This window comes from Amphichorda felina (assembly GCF_050947745.1).
Source record: "Amphichorda felina strain 45539 chromosome Unknown scaffold_3, whole genome shotgun sequence".
NCBI lineage: Eukaryota > Fungi > Ascomycota > Sordariomycetes > Hypocreales > Bionectriaceae > Amphichorda > Amphichorda felina.
The window spans coordinates 2,772,763-2,790,752 of record NW_028145047.1 but is presented as its reverse complement, the minus strand read 5'-3'; the positions used below and the strand labels follow the sequence as shown (position 1 = coordinate 2,790,752).

Genomic DNA, 17,990 nt, shown 5'->3' with positions numbered 1-17,990 from the left:
GACAGCTCTTTTTGGAATGGTGCAGGAGTTGTTGAGTTGTTGCCTGTCAAGGATACGTTGTTTTTATATCTTACATACAAGCCTGAGGTTGCCTTTGCAAAAGTGTTGTACATATGTAGTGAGATAATTCCATCTCGAATCCCAGCCGTCAAGTGCCCCTAGTTTAATATTTGTACACTCGTTGTATATCGCCTTCAAGCAACGCCCCATCATTATTTCTTCTTCTTTGCAGGCGCTGTGGGCTCTGGCGTAGATTCCTTCATCTGAGATGACATGTCCGGTGCATATGACGAGATCAAATCGGCATAGTCATCGTGCTGCTCCTGAGCAGCCTGCCCCTGCTGGTCCGCCTCGCCCGCCTGCTGCTGCTGATCAAACGCCCTTCCGAAACGCTCACGGAAAGCGGCCAGCTTGCCGGCCTCGTCGAGCTCGACGTTCCTGAGCGACTTCTCGCTGGGCTGCCACAGCAGCGAGTTGCGCGAGTCCTTGGCGGCTCGGTAGAGCGGCTGGGGCGAAGTGGTGCGCACCGTGTAGGACGACCCGTCGGACAGCTGGACGAGCTGGGTGAAGGTGTAGGGCCTCCGGGGGCGGCGGATGAAGGTCGCGTGGCGGACCTGGCTGGCGGAGGATGTGCGGCAGAGGGGGTGAGAGGTGGCGGAGTGTGTCGAGGATTGGAGGGTTGCGCGGGTAGGCGCGAGGGAGAGGGGGGAGGGGAGCTTCCCCATTGTGTGTGGTGGAGGGAGTCTTTTGACTCTCCGAGTATCGAATTGAGGTGTTGGGTGGCCTGCAAGGCGTGTCGTTGGTGGTTGATTCGAGCCCCTTGAATTCGTGGAAATACCGTGATGGTGTCGGAGGTGCTCAGTTTGGAGTCGAGGTTTGCGCGTAGGAGAAAAAATCGGGGACCTGTCCAATCGCAGCACCCATCGGCCCAGCTCCCGTCCAAATTGGTTATCGATAAGGACTTTTCTCCCTCGGGGTCCGCCATCATCTCGGACTACGGAGCTCCTCCACTGACTCAATCCGGTCCGCGCTCGCTTCTGCGTCCTTGACTTGCTGTTTCTCTTTGAGCAGCAGCATCTGCAGTACCTGATATGCGATGATGCAGAGTTGCTCGGCGATGCGGTGCGCGTCGCTGGGCTGGCGGGCTGGCCCGAGGAGAGTATGCGAGGTTTCTAGGAGGGGCGATAGGCACGCAATGTGCCTCCAGGAACGTCTGTCATCTCCATGGTCTCGTATGCGGGCTGCTGGGTCGCCAAACTCGTCATGTAAGGGATCCTCCTTTCTATTAAAATGCACTACTAACCCTCACAGATACAGCCCCGCGATGCTTCCACACTTCTATACCTCGATCAACAGCTCAGCCCTCAGTCCATGTCGACCTCCATGGACCCCTTCCCGAGCAGTTTCGCTCTCTCATGCGCCTCCTCGCACACCCCGTCGTTGTCCTAACTGCGCACGACGGCGCCCATCCGCGCGCAATGACCATGTCGTCGTTCACCTCGCTCGCTCTGACCCCCACGCCACTCGTCAGCTTCAACGTCGCGACCCCCAGCCGTACCCTCAATGCCCTGAAGCATGGGCTCGATTTCAATGTCCATATACTGTCTGCGGACCGTAGTGGAGCGACCGTGGCGGACAAGTTTACGAGGGGTAATGCCGACAATGTGTTTGACGGCGTCGGGTACCACCTCGACCGAGCCTCGGCGCCGGTGCTGGACGGGGATGGGGTCTTGTATGTGTTGAGATGTCGGCTGGCGACAAACGATGCTCCAAGCGGTGGGCTTATGCGTGTGAGGGATCACACAATTGTGGTGGGCGAGGTTCTTGAAATGATACCCGGGGCTGGACAGAAGGGGTTTGGGTTGGCATACGCGGATCGATACTACAGACGCGTCGGGGACAGCATTAAGAAGCACTGAGCTTCAATGGGTCTTGGGGAGCCATGTACGAGTATGATATGTACGGTACGGACGTACTTCGTACAGATTCCGATATAGAGTGTACACTAAATGAATATATACTGAATTAAGAATCCAAATCCAAGGTTGGACTAGTGGACTAGTTTCGGACTAATTAACGTTTCCATGAAGATGTATGGCGGATATAAGACATCGAAGAAGCAATGTTGACGGAAGATCTCTCGCTGCATTGGAACGGCGCACCATGCATCTACAACCTCTCCAATTCACAATTCCATGGCCAAGATGGCGGTCGTCCTTCTGCAGCCTGCGTTCCATCACATGGGAAAGCCCCCACACTCCAGATGCCGGCGCAGGGGAAACGTTGCCCCGCAGCTTTGTCTGGCGCCTCCTTGTTTGATGAAGACGCACCTCCCGTTGGGTTCATTCATGTTTCTGCATTGGGAACGGTCTTTCTGCATATTGTCCAAGCTCCCTCTGCTCGGAATATTTTTTGTTATATAAGAGCTTAGCTTCGCTCGTTGAACCCTGGGACTTTGGGACAACCTACCCTGCGACAGCGAATCCGCGCGCCCCATCACTGTGGGCACCACATAGCTTCGACCGATCATCACCTCACCGATCCCACCCAATAATTGCTCTACCCAACGACCACCACCGCATACCGGTACTCTCGCATTGCACGAACCGCTGAGCGATTTGAGTCTTTACCGCTCTCTGACGCCCGGTCTTTCTTGGTGGCTGCTAGCCGGGGAGGAGTTGCATGCCGACGGTCGCATAAGTGCTCAGCATGGCCTCAGCATTGACGAGTCGCCAAGCTGAAGAGCTGTATGTCCTGAACCCAAGCTGATCTCCGATGCGGACGCTCTGACAATGCTCTGGCAGGCACAAGTCTATCATTGCGTACCTCTCGGCCAACAACCTACCCAATGCGGCTGCCGCGCTCCGAACAGAACTTGGTCTAGGGGAGGAGACGTTCGACCTTGTTACAGCCAAGAAATATGAAACTCTTCTAGAGAAGAAATGGACCAGCGTCGTCAGGCTACAGAAGAAGGCATGTTCTAAGACGCATGGATGCTCTAGCGGCAGTCTAACCAAGGCTGTAGATCATGGACCTCGAGTCCCGCAACGGCGCCCTTCAGTTCGAGCTCGATAACCTAACACCATCTGCCCTCTCGAAGCGCAGTAAGGATCCGGGATCATGGCTCCCCAGGAATCCTCCAAGACACGTCCTTGAGGGGCATCGCGATGTCATCAACTGCGTCGCCTTCCATCCCGTCTTTTCTTCTGTGGCCACGGGGTCAGACGACTACACCATCAAAATTTGGGACTGGGAAGAGGGGGAAATGGAGAGGACCATCAAGGGACACACAAGAGCCGTGCTGGATGTCGACTTCGGTGGGCCCCGAGGAGGGACATTGTTAGCGTCCTGCAGCTCGGATCTCAAGATCAAGTTGTGGGATCCAAGCGACGACTATAAAAACATCCGCACACTCCCGGGACATGATCACAGCGTCAGTGCCGTCAGGTTTATACCGTCTTCCGGTAACTTGTTGGTCAGCGCCAGCCGAGATAAAACGCTCAAGATATGGGACGTTACGACGGGTTACTGCGTTAAGACGCTGGAAGGACACGCAGGGTGGGTGCGAGATGTATCACCCTCTTTCGACGGCCAGTTCCTTTTCTCCACAGGCGACGACCAGACGGGGCGATTGTGGGATATCTCGGGTGCTACGTCCGAGGTTAAGATGACAATGATTGGCCACGAGCATTATAATGAGTGCTGCGCTATCGCACCCCCGGCTTCGTACAAACATCTCGCAACCCTTGCTGGGCTGAAGAGGCCGCCGCCGGCATCCAGCGCTGCTGAATTTATGGCCACGGGCTCCCGAGACAAGACAATCAAACTCTGGGATTCGAGGGGAAACTGCCTGAAGACGCTGGTTGGACACGACAACTGGGTCCGGGCCGTCGTGTTCCATCCGGGCGGCAAGTACCTGATTTCGGTCTCAGATGACAAGTCCCTCCGCTGCTGGGATCTGAGCCAGGAGGGAAAGTGCGTCAAAGTGCTGGCCGACTCACACGAACACTTCATCGCATCCGTGCGGTGGGCACCCTCGAAGGCACCAGCCGTAGATGCAAAGGAGGGAACAAATGGGGAGGCCAACGGGACACCGACCAAGGCAGTCTCTGCCCCTGCCGCCCCCGAAGGACAGATACGCTGTGTGATTGCCACGGTGGGCGTCGACTGGAAGCTCAGGATATTTGCCAACTAGGTGGGGTTATTGAAGTTGAAAGCCAAGTTTACAGGGCCCTCGAAACATTAGAATTGTTAACTACTAGTAGAATGGGCCTTCCATCTCGTGGATAAGAGGTGGTACTGGTGGATAGTCTTACCAGGCATGGCGCGAATGTTCCCTTGTCATTGGCCGTCTTTTGGTCACGACCTTAGCGAGCGTTGTTGAGACGGAGCAGGGAGGATCAGATAGGTAGATACCCTGGAATTTATGAGTGATGTTCAGTCTGGTTCCATGACGTTGAATACTACCCAACTAACACCGAGTGAATCGAAGCGGTGTAGCCGCCCCACGCTTGCCTGAGGATGAGGCGCGTAATCATAAACTCAATTCGGTATGGCATATTACACAACGGATCACGACTTATGCTTATTTCCCTTATACTTATTTTTCGGTCGACAATGCTACCTATTGAATTGGATGAGGCCAATTTGCCATCTTGCGAGCTGCTCTAGGGTAATACCAGAATTATGATATCAGGCGCACAGACCCTGACTGAGTGCGTCGTTGCCTGAAAGGGAAAAGTCTGGGGTCGCCTCACTCTGGGTCTTTCAGCCTCGCGAGTGCCACTCAACTCGCCCGTTGTGGAAACCACTCGGGGCGCTTGACAACCCAATCGCACGGGGATGGACATGTTCAGACGGTCGAGAAAGGACCATCAGCAGCAGACTGGTTTCTGTCTGCAAGATTTACCCCGGTCTACTAGGAGCAAACACTGTTTGACTGTCTAGCGTGGTGACTGGGCGACCAGACGGAAAGAGTAGGCGGTGGAAGGCTCTAGAAGCCCCGGCCAATCACAGAGTGCCCCAAGCTCCCGTTGCTATGGGGAGACAGGCGCTTCTCGAAGCTTGGAGGGGCTATGAAGGCGGTTTTCTGCCGTGGAATCTGATGGAATCCCGACCTCAGGCTGCCCACCACCGAGCGAGGGGTCCTCCAGCTCTTTTTTAACCACCACCGCCATCTCTCTCTTCCTCCCCTTCTTCTTTTTCCTCTCACATCCTCTCTTCTCTACAACATACCCCTCCTACTGCTCATCGAAGCCCGTGCTTCTCTAGAGCCCTGTCCCCCTCACATTGAACGTCAAGGTAAGCTTGCTGTCGTCCCCCCTCCCTCCCATTGATGCAGCCTCGTCGTTGAGGAGCTTTGTCCCCCTCCACTACCGAGGAACAACACAACCTGTCAACTTGGCACCGAGTCACCAGGATTGGTCCTTTCCCCATTCCTGCATCAAGCCAAAGATTCGTCGAGACTGCAGAATTCTACACACCATGTGCTTTCCTAACCGTCTCGCCCCAATTCCATTACCATTGCCAACACTGGACAAGAGAGACTGACAGTACTCCGCAGATTTTACGATTTCCTTTTGATACCCACAACCATGGCTGAGACTTTCGAGTTCCAGGCTGAGATCTCTCAGCTGCTGTCTCTCATCATCAACACTGTCTACTCCAACAAGGAGATCTTCCTGCGTGAACTTGTTTCCAACTGCTCTGATGCTCTGGACAAGATCCGCTACAAGGCTCTCTCCGACCCCAGCCAGCTCGACACCGGCAAGGACCTCCGCATCGACATCATTCCCGATGAGGAGAACAAGACCCTGACCATCCGGGATACCGGTATTGGCATGACCAAGGCCGTAAGTAGCACGTTGGCGCTCTCCTGATGTTTTCGGTTACTGACAATTCTTAGGACCTGGTCAACAACCTGGGTACTATTGCCCGCTCCGGTACCAAGCAGTTCATGGAGGCTCTGACTGCTGGCGCTGATGTGTCCATGATTGGCCAGTTCGGTGTTGGTTTCTACTCTGCCTACCTCGTTGCCGACCGTGTCCGCGTTATCTCCAAGCACAACGATGATGACCAGTACATCTGGGAGTCTTCTGCCGGCGGTACCTTCAGCATCACTGCCGACACTGAGGGTCCCTCTCTGGGCCGCGGTACTGCCATGATCCTTCACCTGAAGGATGAGCAGACTGAGTACCTCAAGGAGGCCAAGATCAAGGAGGTTATCAAGAAGCACTCTGAGTTCATCTCCTATCCCATCTACCTCCACGTCAAGAAGGAGACTGAGAAGGAGGTCCCCGATGAGGACGCCGAGGTTACCGAGGTGACTGAGGAGGGCGACGAGAAGACGCCCAAGGTCGAGGAGGTCGATGACGAGGAGGAGGAGAAGGAGAAGAAGCCCAAGACCAAGACTATCAAGGAGACCAAGGTCGAGGAGGAGGAGCTCAACAAGCAGAAGCCCATCTGGACTCGCAACCCCCAGGACATCTCTCAGGAGGAGTATGCTTCCTTCTACAAGTCCCTCAGCAATGACTGGGAGGATCACCTTGCCGTCAAGCACTTCTCCGTTGAGGGTCAGCTTGAGTTCCGCGCCATCCTCTACGTCCCCAAGCGCGCTCCCTTCGACCTCTTCGAGACCAAGAAGACCAAGAACAACATCAAGCTGTACGTCCGCCGCGTCTTCATCACCGACGACGCCACCGACCTCATCCCTGAGTGGCTCAGCTTCGTCAAGGGTGTTGTCGACTCTGAGGACCTTCCCCTCAACCTGTCTCGTGAGACCCTCCAGCAGAACAAGATTATGAAGGTCATCAAGAAGAACATTGTCAAGAAGTCCCTTGAGCTCTTCAATGAGATCGCCGAGGATAAGGAGCAGTTCGACAAGTTCTACAGCGCCTTTTCCAAGAACCTGAAGCTGGGCATCCACGAGGATACCCAGAACCGCAACCTTCTCGCCAAGCTGCTCCGCTTCAACTCCACCAAGTCTGGCGACGAGCTCACCTCGCTCTCCGACTACGTCACCCGCATGCCCGAGCACCAGCAGAACATGTACTACATCACTGGCGAGTCCATCAAGGCTGTCTCCAAGTCCCCCTTCCTTGACACCCTCAAGGAGAAGGGTTTCGAGGTTCTCTTCCTCGTTGACCCCATTGATGAGTACGCCATGACCCAGCTCAAGGAGTTCGAGGGCAAGAAGCTCGTCGACATCACCAAGGACTTCGAGCTCGAGGAGACAGATGAGGAGAAGAAGGCCCGCGAGGAGCAGGAGAAGGAGTACGAGAGCCTTGCTAAGGCCCTCAAGAACATTCTCGGTGAGAAGGTCGAGAAGGTTGTCGTCAGCCACAAGCTCGGCCCCTCCCCCTGCGCCATCCGCACTGGCCAGTTCGGCTGGTCCGCCAACATGGAGCGCATCATGAAGGCCCAGGCCCTCCGTGACACCTCCATGTCCAGCTACATGTCCTCCAAGAAGACCTTCGAGATCTCTCCCAAGTCTCCCATCATCCAGGAGCTCAAGAAGAAGGTCGAGGCCGACGGCGAGAACGACCGCACCGTCAAGTCCATCGTCCAGCTGCTGTTCGAGACCTCTCTGCTCGTCTCTGGCTTCACCATCGATGAGCCCTCTGGCTTCGCTGAGCGTATCCACAAGCTCGTCCAGCTCGGCCTGAACATTGAGGAGGACGATGCTGCCCCCGCCGAGGCTGAGGCTACGGCCACCCCTGCTGTCGCCACTGGCGACAGCGCCATGGAGGAGGTCGACTAAGCGAGTCAAGGAGAACTGGGCAATGGGATACCTGAAAAGTTCGCTGGAGTTCGGCAGGTCTGGCTTTTTAACGTGCACACGGTTCTGGACGTCTTTGCTTTGCGTTTGATGATTTCCACACGCGCTTGCGTGGCCATAATTCCCCGGTACCTTGGTGCCTGGGTGTACTTTAGCTAGCTATCACGAGCAGATGAAGTAGATGCGAGAAATGCAAATGGCATAGAATATCCGTGTTCCCAATGCGTGTGACATGTTGATAATGAATGGTGTCTTCTTGCTTTGAGTATATTGCAAGCATCTAGCAGCAAAGTCCCCCCTCCCTGTCAGGCAAATAATGGCATGTCGAAATAAAGTCCTTCGTCTCGTATAGTATGTCCCTTGTTTCCCAAGCTCCTCGGATTGCACCAACTAATAATAATGAACTGCATCACACGCAGTGTCGCTACTATGGTATATTCTCGCTATAAATCAAACCACTAACGCCCAACTTCTTTGTATCCTCCCCCTGGCTAATAATGTACATGAGGCAGATGAGTGAGGCCGTTTATCATATCTTCTATACAAGCACATACAGGGCGCAAATCTAAATTAGTCCTAGTTAGTATTATAACATCTAAAACCCCCCCGGTTGGGAGAACACTTTTTTTGTTTCGACATTTGACATTTGACATACCATGCTGAGGCCGAGGATCATGGAGGCCCAGAAGAAGACATTGTTGAGTGTCTGGCGGCCGCGAACCCAGCGCGTGCGCTGCATGACGAAGATGGGCAGCTGCAGCATCTGGCAGATGAAGCCGTAACCGCGAATCTTCTTTGTGATGCAGGCCATGACGATCTCGTGGCCAACGGCGGAGACGAGGAAGGTGATGACGGTGGCGCTGGGCTTGCCGATGTGGGGGCGCGAGGCCGAGTAGACGTGGCGGCGCAGGAAGGAGTAGACGGGGACGTTCCACTCGCGTGAGAACTCCATCCAGTCGGTCGAGTTCCACCAGTCCGAGTAGAAGTGGCGGTCGGCGAAGCGAGTAATCTCGGCGAAGGCGCCCAGGACGTACTCGAAGATGACGAGGAAGACGAGCAGGAAGGTGAGCATGAAGGGGAAGAGCAGCCACGAGACGGTCTCGGCGAGGATGAGGAGCGACTCGGACACGGGCGGCGGCGGCGGCGGGTCCTGCAGGGCGGACACGGGCGGAGGGTGCAGGCGCTGGGCGGCGTCGGTGAGGACGGGCAGGATGAACTCCTCGGAGACGATGGTGAGAAGGAAGATGCAGCCGAAGGTGGCAATGATCTTGGAGATGAGCGAGGTCCAGTTGATGCGCTCGACGCGCGGGTACTCGAGCTCGTAGCACAGCGTCGGGCAGAGGAGGTAGTCGACGTAGTTGGACCAGGTGAGGTTGCGCGGGTAGGCGATGTTGCCCATGGGGGAGGTGAGCTCGCGGGCGAGGTCCTCGCGCAGGGCCTCGAGCTCATCGGCGCTCTTGTTCTGGTCCTTTTCGTCGGCGTCGGCGTCGGCGTCCTTTTTCTGGGGAGGCTTCTTCGACTTGCGACCGCCCCCCTTAGGATTGTCCGTCTTAGGGTAGAAGTAGGCGGGCCCGCGGTCGGCCTTGTTGGAGGGGTCGTCGAGGCTGCGGATGCGCTTCTCCGTCTCGGAGAGGTGGCCGTTGTAGAAGGCGTACGAGTGCATCTTCATGAGCAGGACCATGGTGTGCAGCAGGAGGAAGACCTGGGCGGTCCAGGTCCACTCGAGCCAGAAGGGGATGACGACCCAGACTGCGAACCAGAGGACCTGGTAGATGCTCTGGAGGGCCATGCCGCCATTCTTCCAGGTCAGGAGGCCGTTGGCCGGGGCGTGGCGGGCGATGTAGTGGATGAGTATGCTGACGAAAGTGCTGGCGACCATGAGGGCGTCGGCGATGGCTAGGTGCCACAGCTTGACGGTGAAGAGGGACCAGATCTGGAAGCGCAGGGGGAAGCCCGTGTCCTTTGTGTTGCGCAACATGGTGGTGATTCCCATGATGGCCAGGCCAATCCAGAAGAGGTTGAAGAAGCCATGGAAGTCGCGATAGTCGGACTCGGGGTCAAAGTGCGAGACGCGCGAGGCGAACTCGATGGTGGGGAAGATGCGCCGGCGCTGCTCGGCGCGGGCCTGGCGCCGGGCTGTGGAGAGGGACTTGACAGAGGGGGGCGCGTTCTCGGGGACAGGCGTCGAGCGGCCGCTGGAGGTTTGGTTAGCTGCTGGATCTGGAAATGGTGATGGACACTGTGGAGGAGGATGGAGGAGTCGGAAGGTTTACCTGGTCATTCCACTGACGGAGCCATTCTCTGCGGCGGACCCCGGTTGCTTCTGGGCGCCGTCCGCCTCATCTGAGGACATACGCGACAAGGCCTTGACCTGCGAATGCCGTGGCTTGCGTGGGCGTGGACGTAGAACGTGGTCGTGGCCAGCGACGTTGGGCGCCACGTCGGCGGAGGAGCTCATTGTATCTACGCCAATGCCTAGGTAGCTGGAGCAATCAAGCCAATTGAGCGCACCGTCAATTCGTCTATAGTCAGGAATGGCGATTCAGGTCAGGGGTGCCGGAGAAATGGGAGAGGCACAGCTCATATAATAACGGGCAGCGCAAAGGCTGGCCTGTGATGGTGGAATCGTAGGAAGTAGAGGAAGGCCGTGGAAAAGTGGCTGCCCTTACGTCACTGGGTTGTCTTGTCTGTCCTCCACCGGAGTCGGCGGATTTTGTGCAGCATCCGCCGTCCCCGATCCCGCGTGACGACATGCACAGTATGATTGAAGACGCTCTTGTGTTCAGAAAAATAAATGGATTATCAAGCAGCCAGTCGCTAGAAGCGAACAATTCCGCGAGGCACGGGTGGCAGTGTCGTGTATGGAATGGAGTATGCGATGCTACCTCCTGGTAGTAGTCCTGAAGGCTCAGCCTTAAGGCTGGAAAGGCGCCACATTGATCGCTGTAATTGACCTTTGACGGATGGTTGCCCAGAACATGAAGACTGCCACTTTCTAAAGCCAGAAATCTTGTAGTAATATTACTGTGTAACCCCAGTCCAGCCGTATCCCCCTGTTCTTAACTCTAGTGGCAATAATGCAAATGTTAAACAATGCTCGCTGACACGGCCCCCGTGCTCGGGATTGCCATCTGCCGGGACCCCGTTGCGCCGTATTCGTACTCGTACACCAGTACTCCACAAATAGCACCACCAACAACGGTAATAAATCGTACACCAGGTACCTACCTAACCACATCCTCGCAGTATATCGGCCCAAGTATATACACCCCCCGGCCAACTACCGGATCCTCATCGGCGACGGCGTCAGCGACCTCCGCGCACCCTCGTGCGACAGCGGCATGTCCCGGCTGTACCGGCTGTGCACCGTGAAGCTCCACGGCATGTGCAGCCACCACTCGCCGTTGAGGTGCTCGAGGTACGTCCGCCACCACTGGAGGTCCTGCCCTCCCACAAACAGCACGTAGCTGTTGTCCTCCTCGTGCACCCGCTGCGCCAGCCGCTCCAGGTTGGCCTCGGCGTTGCGCCGCCGCTCCTCGCTGCGCCGGTTCTGCAGCTCGTCCGCCTGCATCCCCGGGTCGATGACCGAGTCGATGTCCCGCACGATGTGCAGCGACTGCCGCAGCGACCGCACCGCCCGCGGGAACAGCATCTGGAGGTACCCGTGCCCGGGGACCCGGGGGCGCTTCTCGTAGTAGGGAAGCATGCCCGACAACACCCGCCGCTTCCCCAGGTCCTTGCCGCGGTACATGTACACCTCGTCCACCAGGTTCGTCGCCAGCCACATGCCCACCATGCGGTCCAGCGTCTGCTCGAGCCTCGAGTCGGCCCGCCGCAGGTCGCTCGCGTACACTATACGGAACGTCGACAGCTTGTACTCGAGCTCCAGCAGGTGCAGCTTCAGACGCATGGGCTCATCCGCCGGCAGCACCGTCAGCCCGTCCCCCAGCCGCGGCGAGGACATCCACTTGGCCCGGAGCGAGCCGTTGGACGTGGACGAGTCGTGCGACCGCGCCGACGGCGTCGGGCTGGGCTCCCTTGTCATGCCGCTGGCCCCGTGCGTGTCCCGCGCGTAGTCGACGCACAGGAAGAAGTCCTGGTACGCGCGGCCCGTCCGGTTCGTCGGCTTCTGGAGGATGGCCGCGCGCCCGCGCTGCGCCGCCAGGTGGAAGTCGGTCCCCTTGACGAGGAGCTCGTCGTAGAAGGTGTCGAGGTACGTGGCCGCCGTCTGCCAGTGCACATAGTACCACATGGCCGAGACGTTGCGGATGCCGTGCTTGAGCAGGATGTGGGCGAGGTTCGTCGTGGGGCTGTCCCGGTTGTATGCCGACAGGCAGGCGTTGAGGACCACGTTTTCCACCTTGTGGCACGCCAGGAGGCGGGCAATCGACTCGGCCTTGGCCAGGTTTGTCTGGGGCACTCCGTAGTTCTTATCTAGGGCGGCATTATGCGACTTGGCAAAGAGCAGCCAGGGGACCAGCCTACCGTTCCTAGCATATATCTGTTAGCAAACCCCTACGGAACAAGAGAAAAGGGGTTGGGGGGGGGGCCACTTACTCGTCCTTCTTGATCTTCCCGTGGAGGTCAAAATGCACCAGGTGGAACGTGACTCCCTCCTTCGTCCTCAGGCTCAGATGCGCCTCGAGCTCCTCTCTGCTCCCCGGGCGCACCACCTCGAGCAGCATGCGGCTCCGCAGCCGTCTCTGGATGCGCATGAGCGGGAACTGGCCCAGGTCCGGCTCCGGGTCGCGCTCGGCGCCCGTGCGGCTAAAGTCACGGGCCACGACCAGCAGCACGCGCACGCTGGCCGCCGAGTCGGCCCGCACGGCCGCCGCCAGCGGCTGGGGCACCCCGAAGACGGCGCCTGGGCGCGACGAGGTGAAGTCGCTGACGCGCGTGACGCGCAGCCGTGGGCGCGGGAGGAGCCGCGTGGGTGTCTCCAGGAGCTCCCATGCCAGGCAGTGGATGCCCGAACCGGTCGCCGTGTGGGTGGTAGTAGTATCGTAGTACTCGGCGACGACGAGGCAGCAGTCTGAGACGCCGCGGGGTGCCAGCGCCAGGACTGGGTCGAGCTGGCGCCAGAGATGTTCGGTGTAGGTGGCAATCTGTTGTTCGGCGTGGGACTGGTAGTCGGTCGTGTCGCCCTCCTGGTCGAGGGTCAACCGCCAGCGGGGGCGGTCAGAGTCGCGCAGGTAGCGGTCAAAGATGGCCTCGTACTGATCGACGGTAAAGGGGTCGCGGAGGACAGCGGTGGCGGGCTGATTGTCGTTGATGGTGATGGACACGGTCCACTGGCGGTGTGTCCTGGTCGGATCGGTCCCTTTGAGGTTGCCATTGGCCGAGGGCGACGCAGTGACGGCGTTGCCATCTTTGGTTGAGACCTGCTGGGGTGGTCCGGGGTGGGATCGTATGCACACGATGACGGATTTGTCCATCTCCTGATCCCGTGGTTGTCTTGTGCGACGCTTGTGTCCATGGACTGCATGTTCCGTCCGTCTTGCCCAGTCGCGTGCCTGTGCCTGGTGGTCTAGTTCATGGTCGAGGGACACAGGCCCAGGGGTAGAGTCGTAGTTGTAGTAGTAGTAGTACAGCCGTCAGTGGCAGGGTGAGGTGAGTCAAGATGCTGTGTAGGTGGTACTGGGGATCACAGGTCTGTCCAAAGGCAGACTGCAGTCGCAGAGTCTGGCAGACACAAGAGAAGAGGGGAGAAGCGAGCGGCAGTTGGTGGTTGTGGTGGCAGCAGCAACGCGGGATGGTGGCATGGTCCCCCGGGCCCTGGAGGTGCAGCAGACCCCTGCTAAGTACTAAACAAGGAGCTGATGAGCACGTCTGCGCTCAACAAGTCTCTCTTCACCTATTTCTGGGGAAGACCGCGCCTGGGACCGCCTGGGACATCCCGAAATCCCGGCAGTCAATTCCAGTCATCGCAGCCCTATCTCTAATCAGTCCGTCCATTAGTCCATCCATTCAAAAGTCCTCGGGGAAAACGCCCAAACTGGACCGTGAGGCATTCAACGCGTAGGTAGCCTTGTAACGTCACGCGACAAGGCGTCACATTACCCGTTAAGGCTTGTGCAAGGCTGCGTGCGGCTCTACCCGCCCACTCCATCCGATCTATGCCCTCCACTGCTACGTATAGGGCTCTACATACTCCGTCCTTATCACCGACATCCCATTTGAGTGCGTGGTGACTGACGAGGCAGCAATACGTACGTCCTTTATTTCTATTTCTTCGCCTACGCAGGACCTATATACGCGTCATTGCTCGCCAAGTCGCAGTCTAAGTCTACCTCGTCCTGGGGCGCTGCTTCACGGTTAAACACAGCCACAGCTGTCGCCTGGGTTCTCACAGCGGCTCCGAGGCCTCGCCACCGGAGTCACGTCACGAGTTGAGTCACCATCCGTACCGCATCCGGCACAAATCTTCTAGTACATTCACATTCACCAAGATTCACGGTGGGCGTCGAGTCTCAGGAGGTATACAAAATATATTCACACTTCGTCTCGTCGTCATACTGGAAGACCAGACAAAGTCTAAGCCGAACAAACCCGCCGCCTCCCTATCCCTCACTGCCTAGTCCTGGCCAAATGAGAGTCGTGTGCCAATACGTACCAAGTAGGTATCCTGCTCGCCAAAGTGAACGCCAGTCCCGTTCCCAATCAAGAAATAGCAGAAAAATCAACAACCAAGCAATCGATAATGCCCACCCAGGGTATGCACGCTTCCTGCCTCACAGACGCCCTTCTTCCTTGTTCAAAAATGTGCAAATGAGTGGGAAAAAAAAAGAACTCCCTCTCGGAACCAAGAGCAGCCTGGCTCTGCAACTCCTGCTGGCGCTCTCCCACCAACAGTCAACTCAGCGCCATGTTCCATGCTTTAGAAACGATCAAATCCAGTAATAAGTGCAAATCCTCAACTCTCACGCCTGCAAATGTCATCCGTGGAACCACGGCGCAAATGCGTCCTGCTATCCATAAAATGCGAAATTTCGTTAAGACATGCCCGTTGCGGAAAACGGGGAATAATAGAATGGCAGACAAACCAGGGCCGTAGAAACAAATAACAGAGCAAAAAAAAAAAATTAACATGGTGAAGCATGCTATGCATGGGTAGCCAGACTATACAGCAAAGCACTAGCATATAGAGCTTCGCGTATATTCATGTCAATGTACCCCATGCCTCCATGATAGCTATGCTGCTGCTGGAACAGATAGGGCCATGGTGCCAGAGCCGGGGGCGACGGCGTTGGGGGGCATTCTATGCGTGAGTCGGCACTCCCTCCGGGTAGCGCGGGGCCGAGTAGTTGCTGAACTGGATGTCCTCCTGGCGGTATGCCTTGGACGTCCTGACTTTGGGAAAGGTCGTGTTCACGTAGCTCGTTTGACGATAATACGCCGGTCGCTGCGGTGGGGCTCCGTCCTCGTAGTGGAAAGCCGGCTGCTCATTGTCCAGTCTGCGGGAGTAGGAATGAAGTTTCGTGGTGCGGCTCCCATCCACATGGTAACGGGTTTCAGCTCCTCCAATTTGGTCGGGCGACCGTGTCCTGCGACTGCTGCGGTGCTTGGGTCGGCGGTGTCGTTCGTATTCATCGTCGTCGTCCGAACTCTCCACAGGCACCTGCGGTGTGTTCTTGGAACGATGGCGACCACGGTTGTACTCCGGGCTAGCTCCGTATGGATCATTGTACGTCTGAGATCTCCTCGGTGCCGGAATCGGGCGTGCTGGGATCTCCGTCGGCATCGTGTGGGTCCGACTTATGCCACGAGGAGGCGAGCTGGCCATTTCGGGAGCTGGCCCGCCTCCAGAGAACCGTCTGGCGCTTCTAGCCGCAGGAGACGCGTTGATAACGTGCTCCTCGTAAACATCGACCATAGGCTCCCTCGAGGACCTGTAAATTCGCTCCTTGGGGAGGCTGGAAGGCATATCCGAGGATCCACGGCGGGGCTTGGCCGAGGAGCGACGAACCTCCTCCTCGTTCGGTGGTGCTGCATAGGGAGCCGGGATGGATGGAGGAGGACTGGGGACTGCCGGAGGCTGATTAGGGTGCATTTTGTACATCTGTGCGCGCTCCGCTCCAGTGTCGCGGGACAGGTCGATATAGGCTCTGGCAAACTGAGACCGGACATACGTTTCGTAGTCGCGAGGCGGCGTCTCGTCGCGAGGTGCCGAACGCTCCCGTCTCTCTTCGTACTTCTTGCTTGACATTCTGGGCAGAATGTCAGGGTCTTCTTCATCAAAGGACTCAATGTAGGCGTCGCCACGATCACGGCGCTTCTCCTCTTTCTCGCGCTTGTGATCTTTGGAGCGCTGCTTATCGTCTTTGGAGCGCTGCTTATCTCTCGCCCTCTTCTCCTCCTTCTTAGCCATCTTCTCAGCCCGTCGAAGCTCCTCAAGGGCCTCCCTCTCCCTCCTGATTCTGCGCCTCTCCTTGTCTTTGTCCTTCTCGCGGTCCCTCTCAGACTCTCTCTTTGAAGGCTTCTCAGGGAAAGTCTGCTCCCGACGCGGAATTCGAATTTCAGCATCGTGGTAGCGGGTACCGCTCCTCCGATCAGGCTCTTCATACGAACGTGAGAACGTGGCGTACATCTTGACACCGGCGGGTGCCGTTGTGTACGACCTTGATCCTGGATCGACTGTGCGCACCTCAAACGCCTTGGGCGACGATCTGGTAGCCGATGTGTTGGCCTTGTTATTCTGGAACTGCTGACGAAGTTCGGCCAGCCGAATCTTGTCGTCATACTTTTGGCGCTCCTTGTCGTCGCTGAGTATCTCGTAGGCTTGCTGGACTCTTTGAAACTCGTCCTGCTTCTGAGCCTTAAGCTCTGGGTCCTGAATCTTGTCGGGATGGCATTTGAGTACTAGCTTCCGGTGTGCTTGTCGGATCTCGCCGACCTGTGCGTCCTTGGAGACTCCAAGGACTTGGTACGGGTCCATCGGCACAGTACTCATGATGACAACTCAAGCAGCGGGAGGGCGAGAAGTCGCAAAGTCGCAGAGTTAGAAGTTGTTGTCAGAGCTAGGGTCGTGCCGTCATAAAGGGAGCACGACGGCGTTTTGTAATCGAAAAAAAACTGGACGGTGGTGGTGCAGCGCGACAGCCACCCGGATTAAAGTTGTCGGTAACAAGGCGCGGGGGAGGTCTAGACGGAGTCTACTGTGGCGGCTCAGGTTCAACCTGGGATCTTGGTGATTATGTAGGATGCGAAGATGCTGAAGTCGAGTATCGTTGACCGTATTTAAAGGCACGAAGACTTCGGAGCAAGCGACGGCGGGATTCGTTAGTCGTTGGTTTGTTTGACCGGTGTTCGTGCAAGAACAGGGCCTGCGGTCCGGGGGGGGGGGAAGGGGAGAGAAAGAATGAATGGTGAAAGACAAGATGCTTTGTAAGGGATCGATGTGATAAAACGAGCAGGACGAGGGAGGAGGGAGAAGCGGACAGTGATGAGGTAATGAATCAATCCCCTAGACGGTTCCCTTCTGCGAGGACGGGATGGGCGATCCAGCAGTGGCCGGGAAAGAGGGGGGGGCGGAGTGGGCCCGTGGTTGGAGTGCGTGGTTGGAGTGAGGGTGGTGCCACTGGCAGGGGCCCTGTCCTGGAGGGCGAGTCGCAACCGTGCAGGCACGTTCAGTGGAGGTGACAGTGGTGTGGAAACGCAACGCTTGGCCCGCCGCTACTGGTGGGGAAGCGTCGTATGTGTATGCGCAGCGAAAGTCAGGCCGCGGCGGTCGATGGCTGCTGCCAAGTTGCAAGTTGCGTGAATATGGGCACCAACAGCGGAAATAGTCGATCAAAGAGGCCTCGGCTGCCGGCTTGCCAGTTGTCAAGCGCTGAGGTGCTGAAATGCGAATTGCTAAGGCGCGGACGACGCGATGAATAACCACTCTGACGTCGGAAGGATCGGGGTCGACGAGGAAGACGCCTCAACAATATACCAGGTCCAGACTCCCAGAAGCTGCACAGAAGCACACAGAACGTGTCCGTATTCCAGGGCGGTCCACACTGGGAGGGAGGTTGTCGTAATCCAGGGTAGTAGTAATAGGTACTCGTAGCCAGGTACGTACCTCCGTGTGGCGCGCAAGGATGACCGAGAGAGTACAGCCACGGTACCTATGTCTGGGTGGCAAAACGGCAGGGTACCGAGTATTCTCTGGGTCCCGTGACGAGATCAAATGCCGAGAGCGAGACGGGGACCGGGACGGGACCGCCAGCGT

The 17,990-nt window shown here is 57.2% G+C and overlaps 7 protein-coding genes across 7 annotated transcripts; 3 read left to right on the top strand and 4 right to left on the bottom strand.

Annotated features, from left to right (window-relative positions):
- Positions 1-212: 212 nt before the first annotated feature.
- Positions 213-725, bottom strand: ACO1O0_003549 (mitochondrial 54S ribosomal protein bL31m; the record flags this gene model as incomplete). Its single annotated transcript, XM_083193000.1, has 1 exon — positions 213-725. The coding sequence occupies one exon, from the start codon at positions 723-725 to the stop codon at positions 213-215; it is 513 nt and encodes a 170-aa protein (XP_083052057.1).
- A 753-nt stretch (positions 726-1,478) lies between these two features.
- ACO1O0_003548 (flavin reductase like domain-containing protein) lies at positions 1,479-1,919 on the top strand (the record flags this gene model as incomplete). The annotated part of the gene is made up of 1 exon (XM_083192999.1): positions 1,479-1,919. The coding sequence occupies one exon, from the start codon at positions 1,479-1,481 to the stop codon at positions 1,917-1,919; it is 441 nt and encodes a 146-aa protein (XP_083052056.1).
- A 790-nt stretch (positions 1,920-2,709) lies between these two features.
- LIS1 (WD40-repeat-containing domain protein) lies at positions 2,710-4,195 on the top strand (the record flags this gene model as incomplete). Its single annotated transcript, XM_083192998.1, has 3 exons — positions 2,710-2,747; positions 2,805-2,955; positions 3,026-4,195. 3 exons carry the CDS (start codon positions 2,710-2,712, stop codon positions 4,193-4,195), a joined length of 1,359 nt encoding a protein of 452 aa, XP_083052055.1.
- A 1,399-nt stretch (positions 4,196-5,594) lies between these two features.
- Positions 5,595-7,759, top strand: HSP82 (Hsp90 protein-domain-containing protein; the record flags this gene model as incomplete). The annotated part of the gene is made up of 2 exons (XM_083192997.1): positions 5,595-5,852; positions 5,906-7,759. 2 exons carry the CDS (start codon positions 5,595-5,597, stop codon positions 7,757-7,759), a joined length of 2,112 nt encoding a protein of 703 aa, XP_083052054.1.
- Positions 7,760-8,347: 588 nt separating this feature from the next.
- ARE2 (sterol O-acyltransferase) lies at positions 8,348-10,235 on the bottom strand (the record flags this gene model as incomplete). The annotated part of the gene is made up of 3 exons (XM_083192996.1): positions 8,348-8,353; positions 8,433-9,972; positions 10,051-10,235. The coding sequence occupies 3 exons, from the start codon at positions 10,233-10,235 to the stop codon at positions 8,348-8,350; spliced, it is 1,731 nt and encodes a 576-aa protein (XP_083052053.1).
- An 822-nt stretch (positions 10,236-11,057) lies between these two features.
- ACO1O0_003544 (uncharacterized protein) lies at positions 11,058-13,212 on the bottom strand (the record flags this gene model as incomplete). Its single annotated transcript, XM_083192995.1, has 2 exons — positions 11,058-12,267; positions 12,335-13,212. 2 exons carry the CDS (start codon positions 13,210-13,212, stop codon positions 11,058-11,060), a joined length of 2,088 nt encoding a protein of 695 aa, XP_083052052.1.
- Positions 13,213-15,035: 1,823 nt separating this feature from the next.
- On the bottom strand, positions 15,036-16,727 carry ACO1O0_003543 (J domain-containing protein; the record flags this gene model as incomplete). The annotated part of the gene is made up of 1 exon (XM_083192994.1): positions 15,036-16,727. One exon carries the CDS (start codon positions 16,725-16,727, stop codon positions 15,036-15,038), a length of 1,692 nt encoding a protein of 563 aa, XP_083052051.1.
- Positions 16,728-17,990: the final 1,263 nt, after the last annotated feature.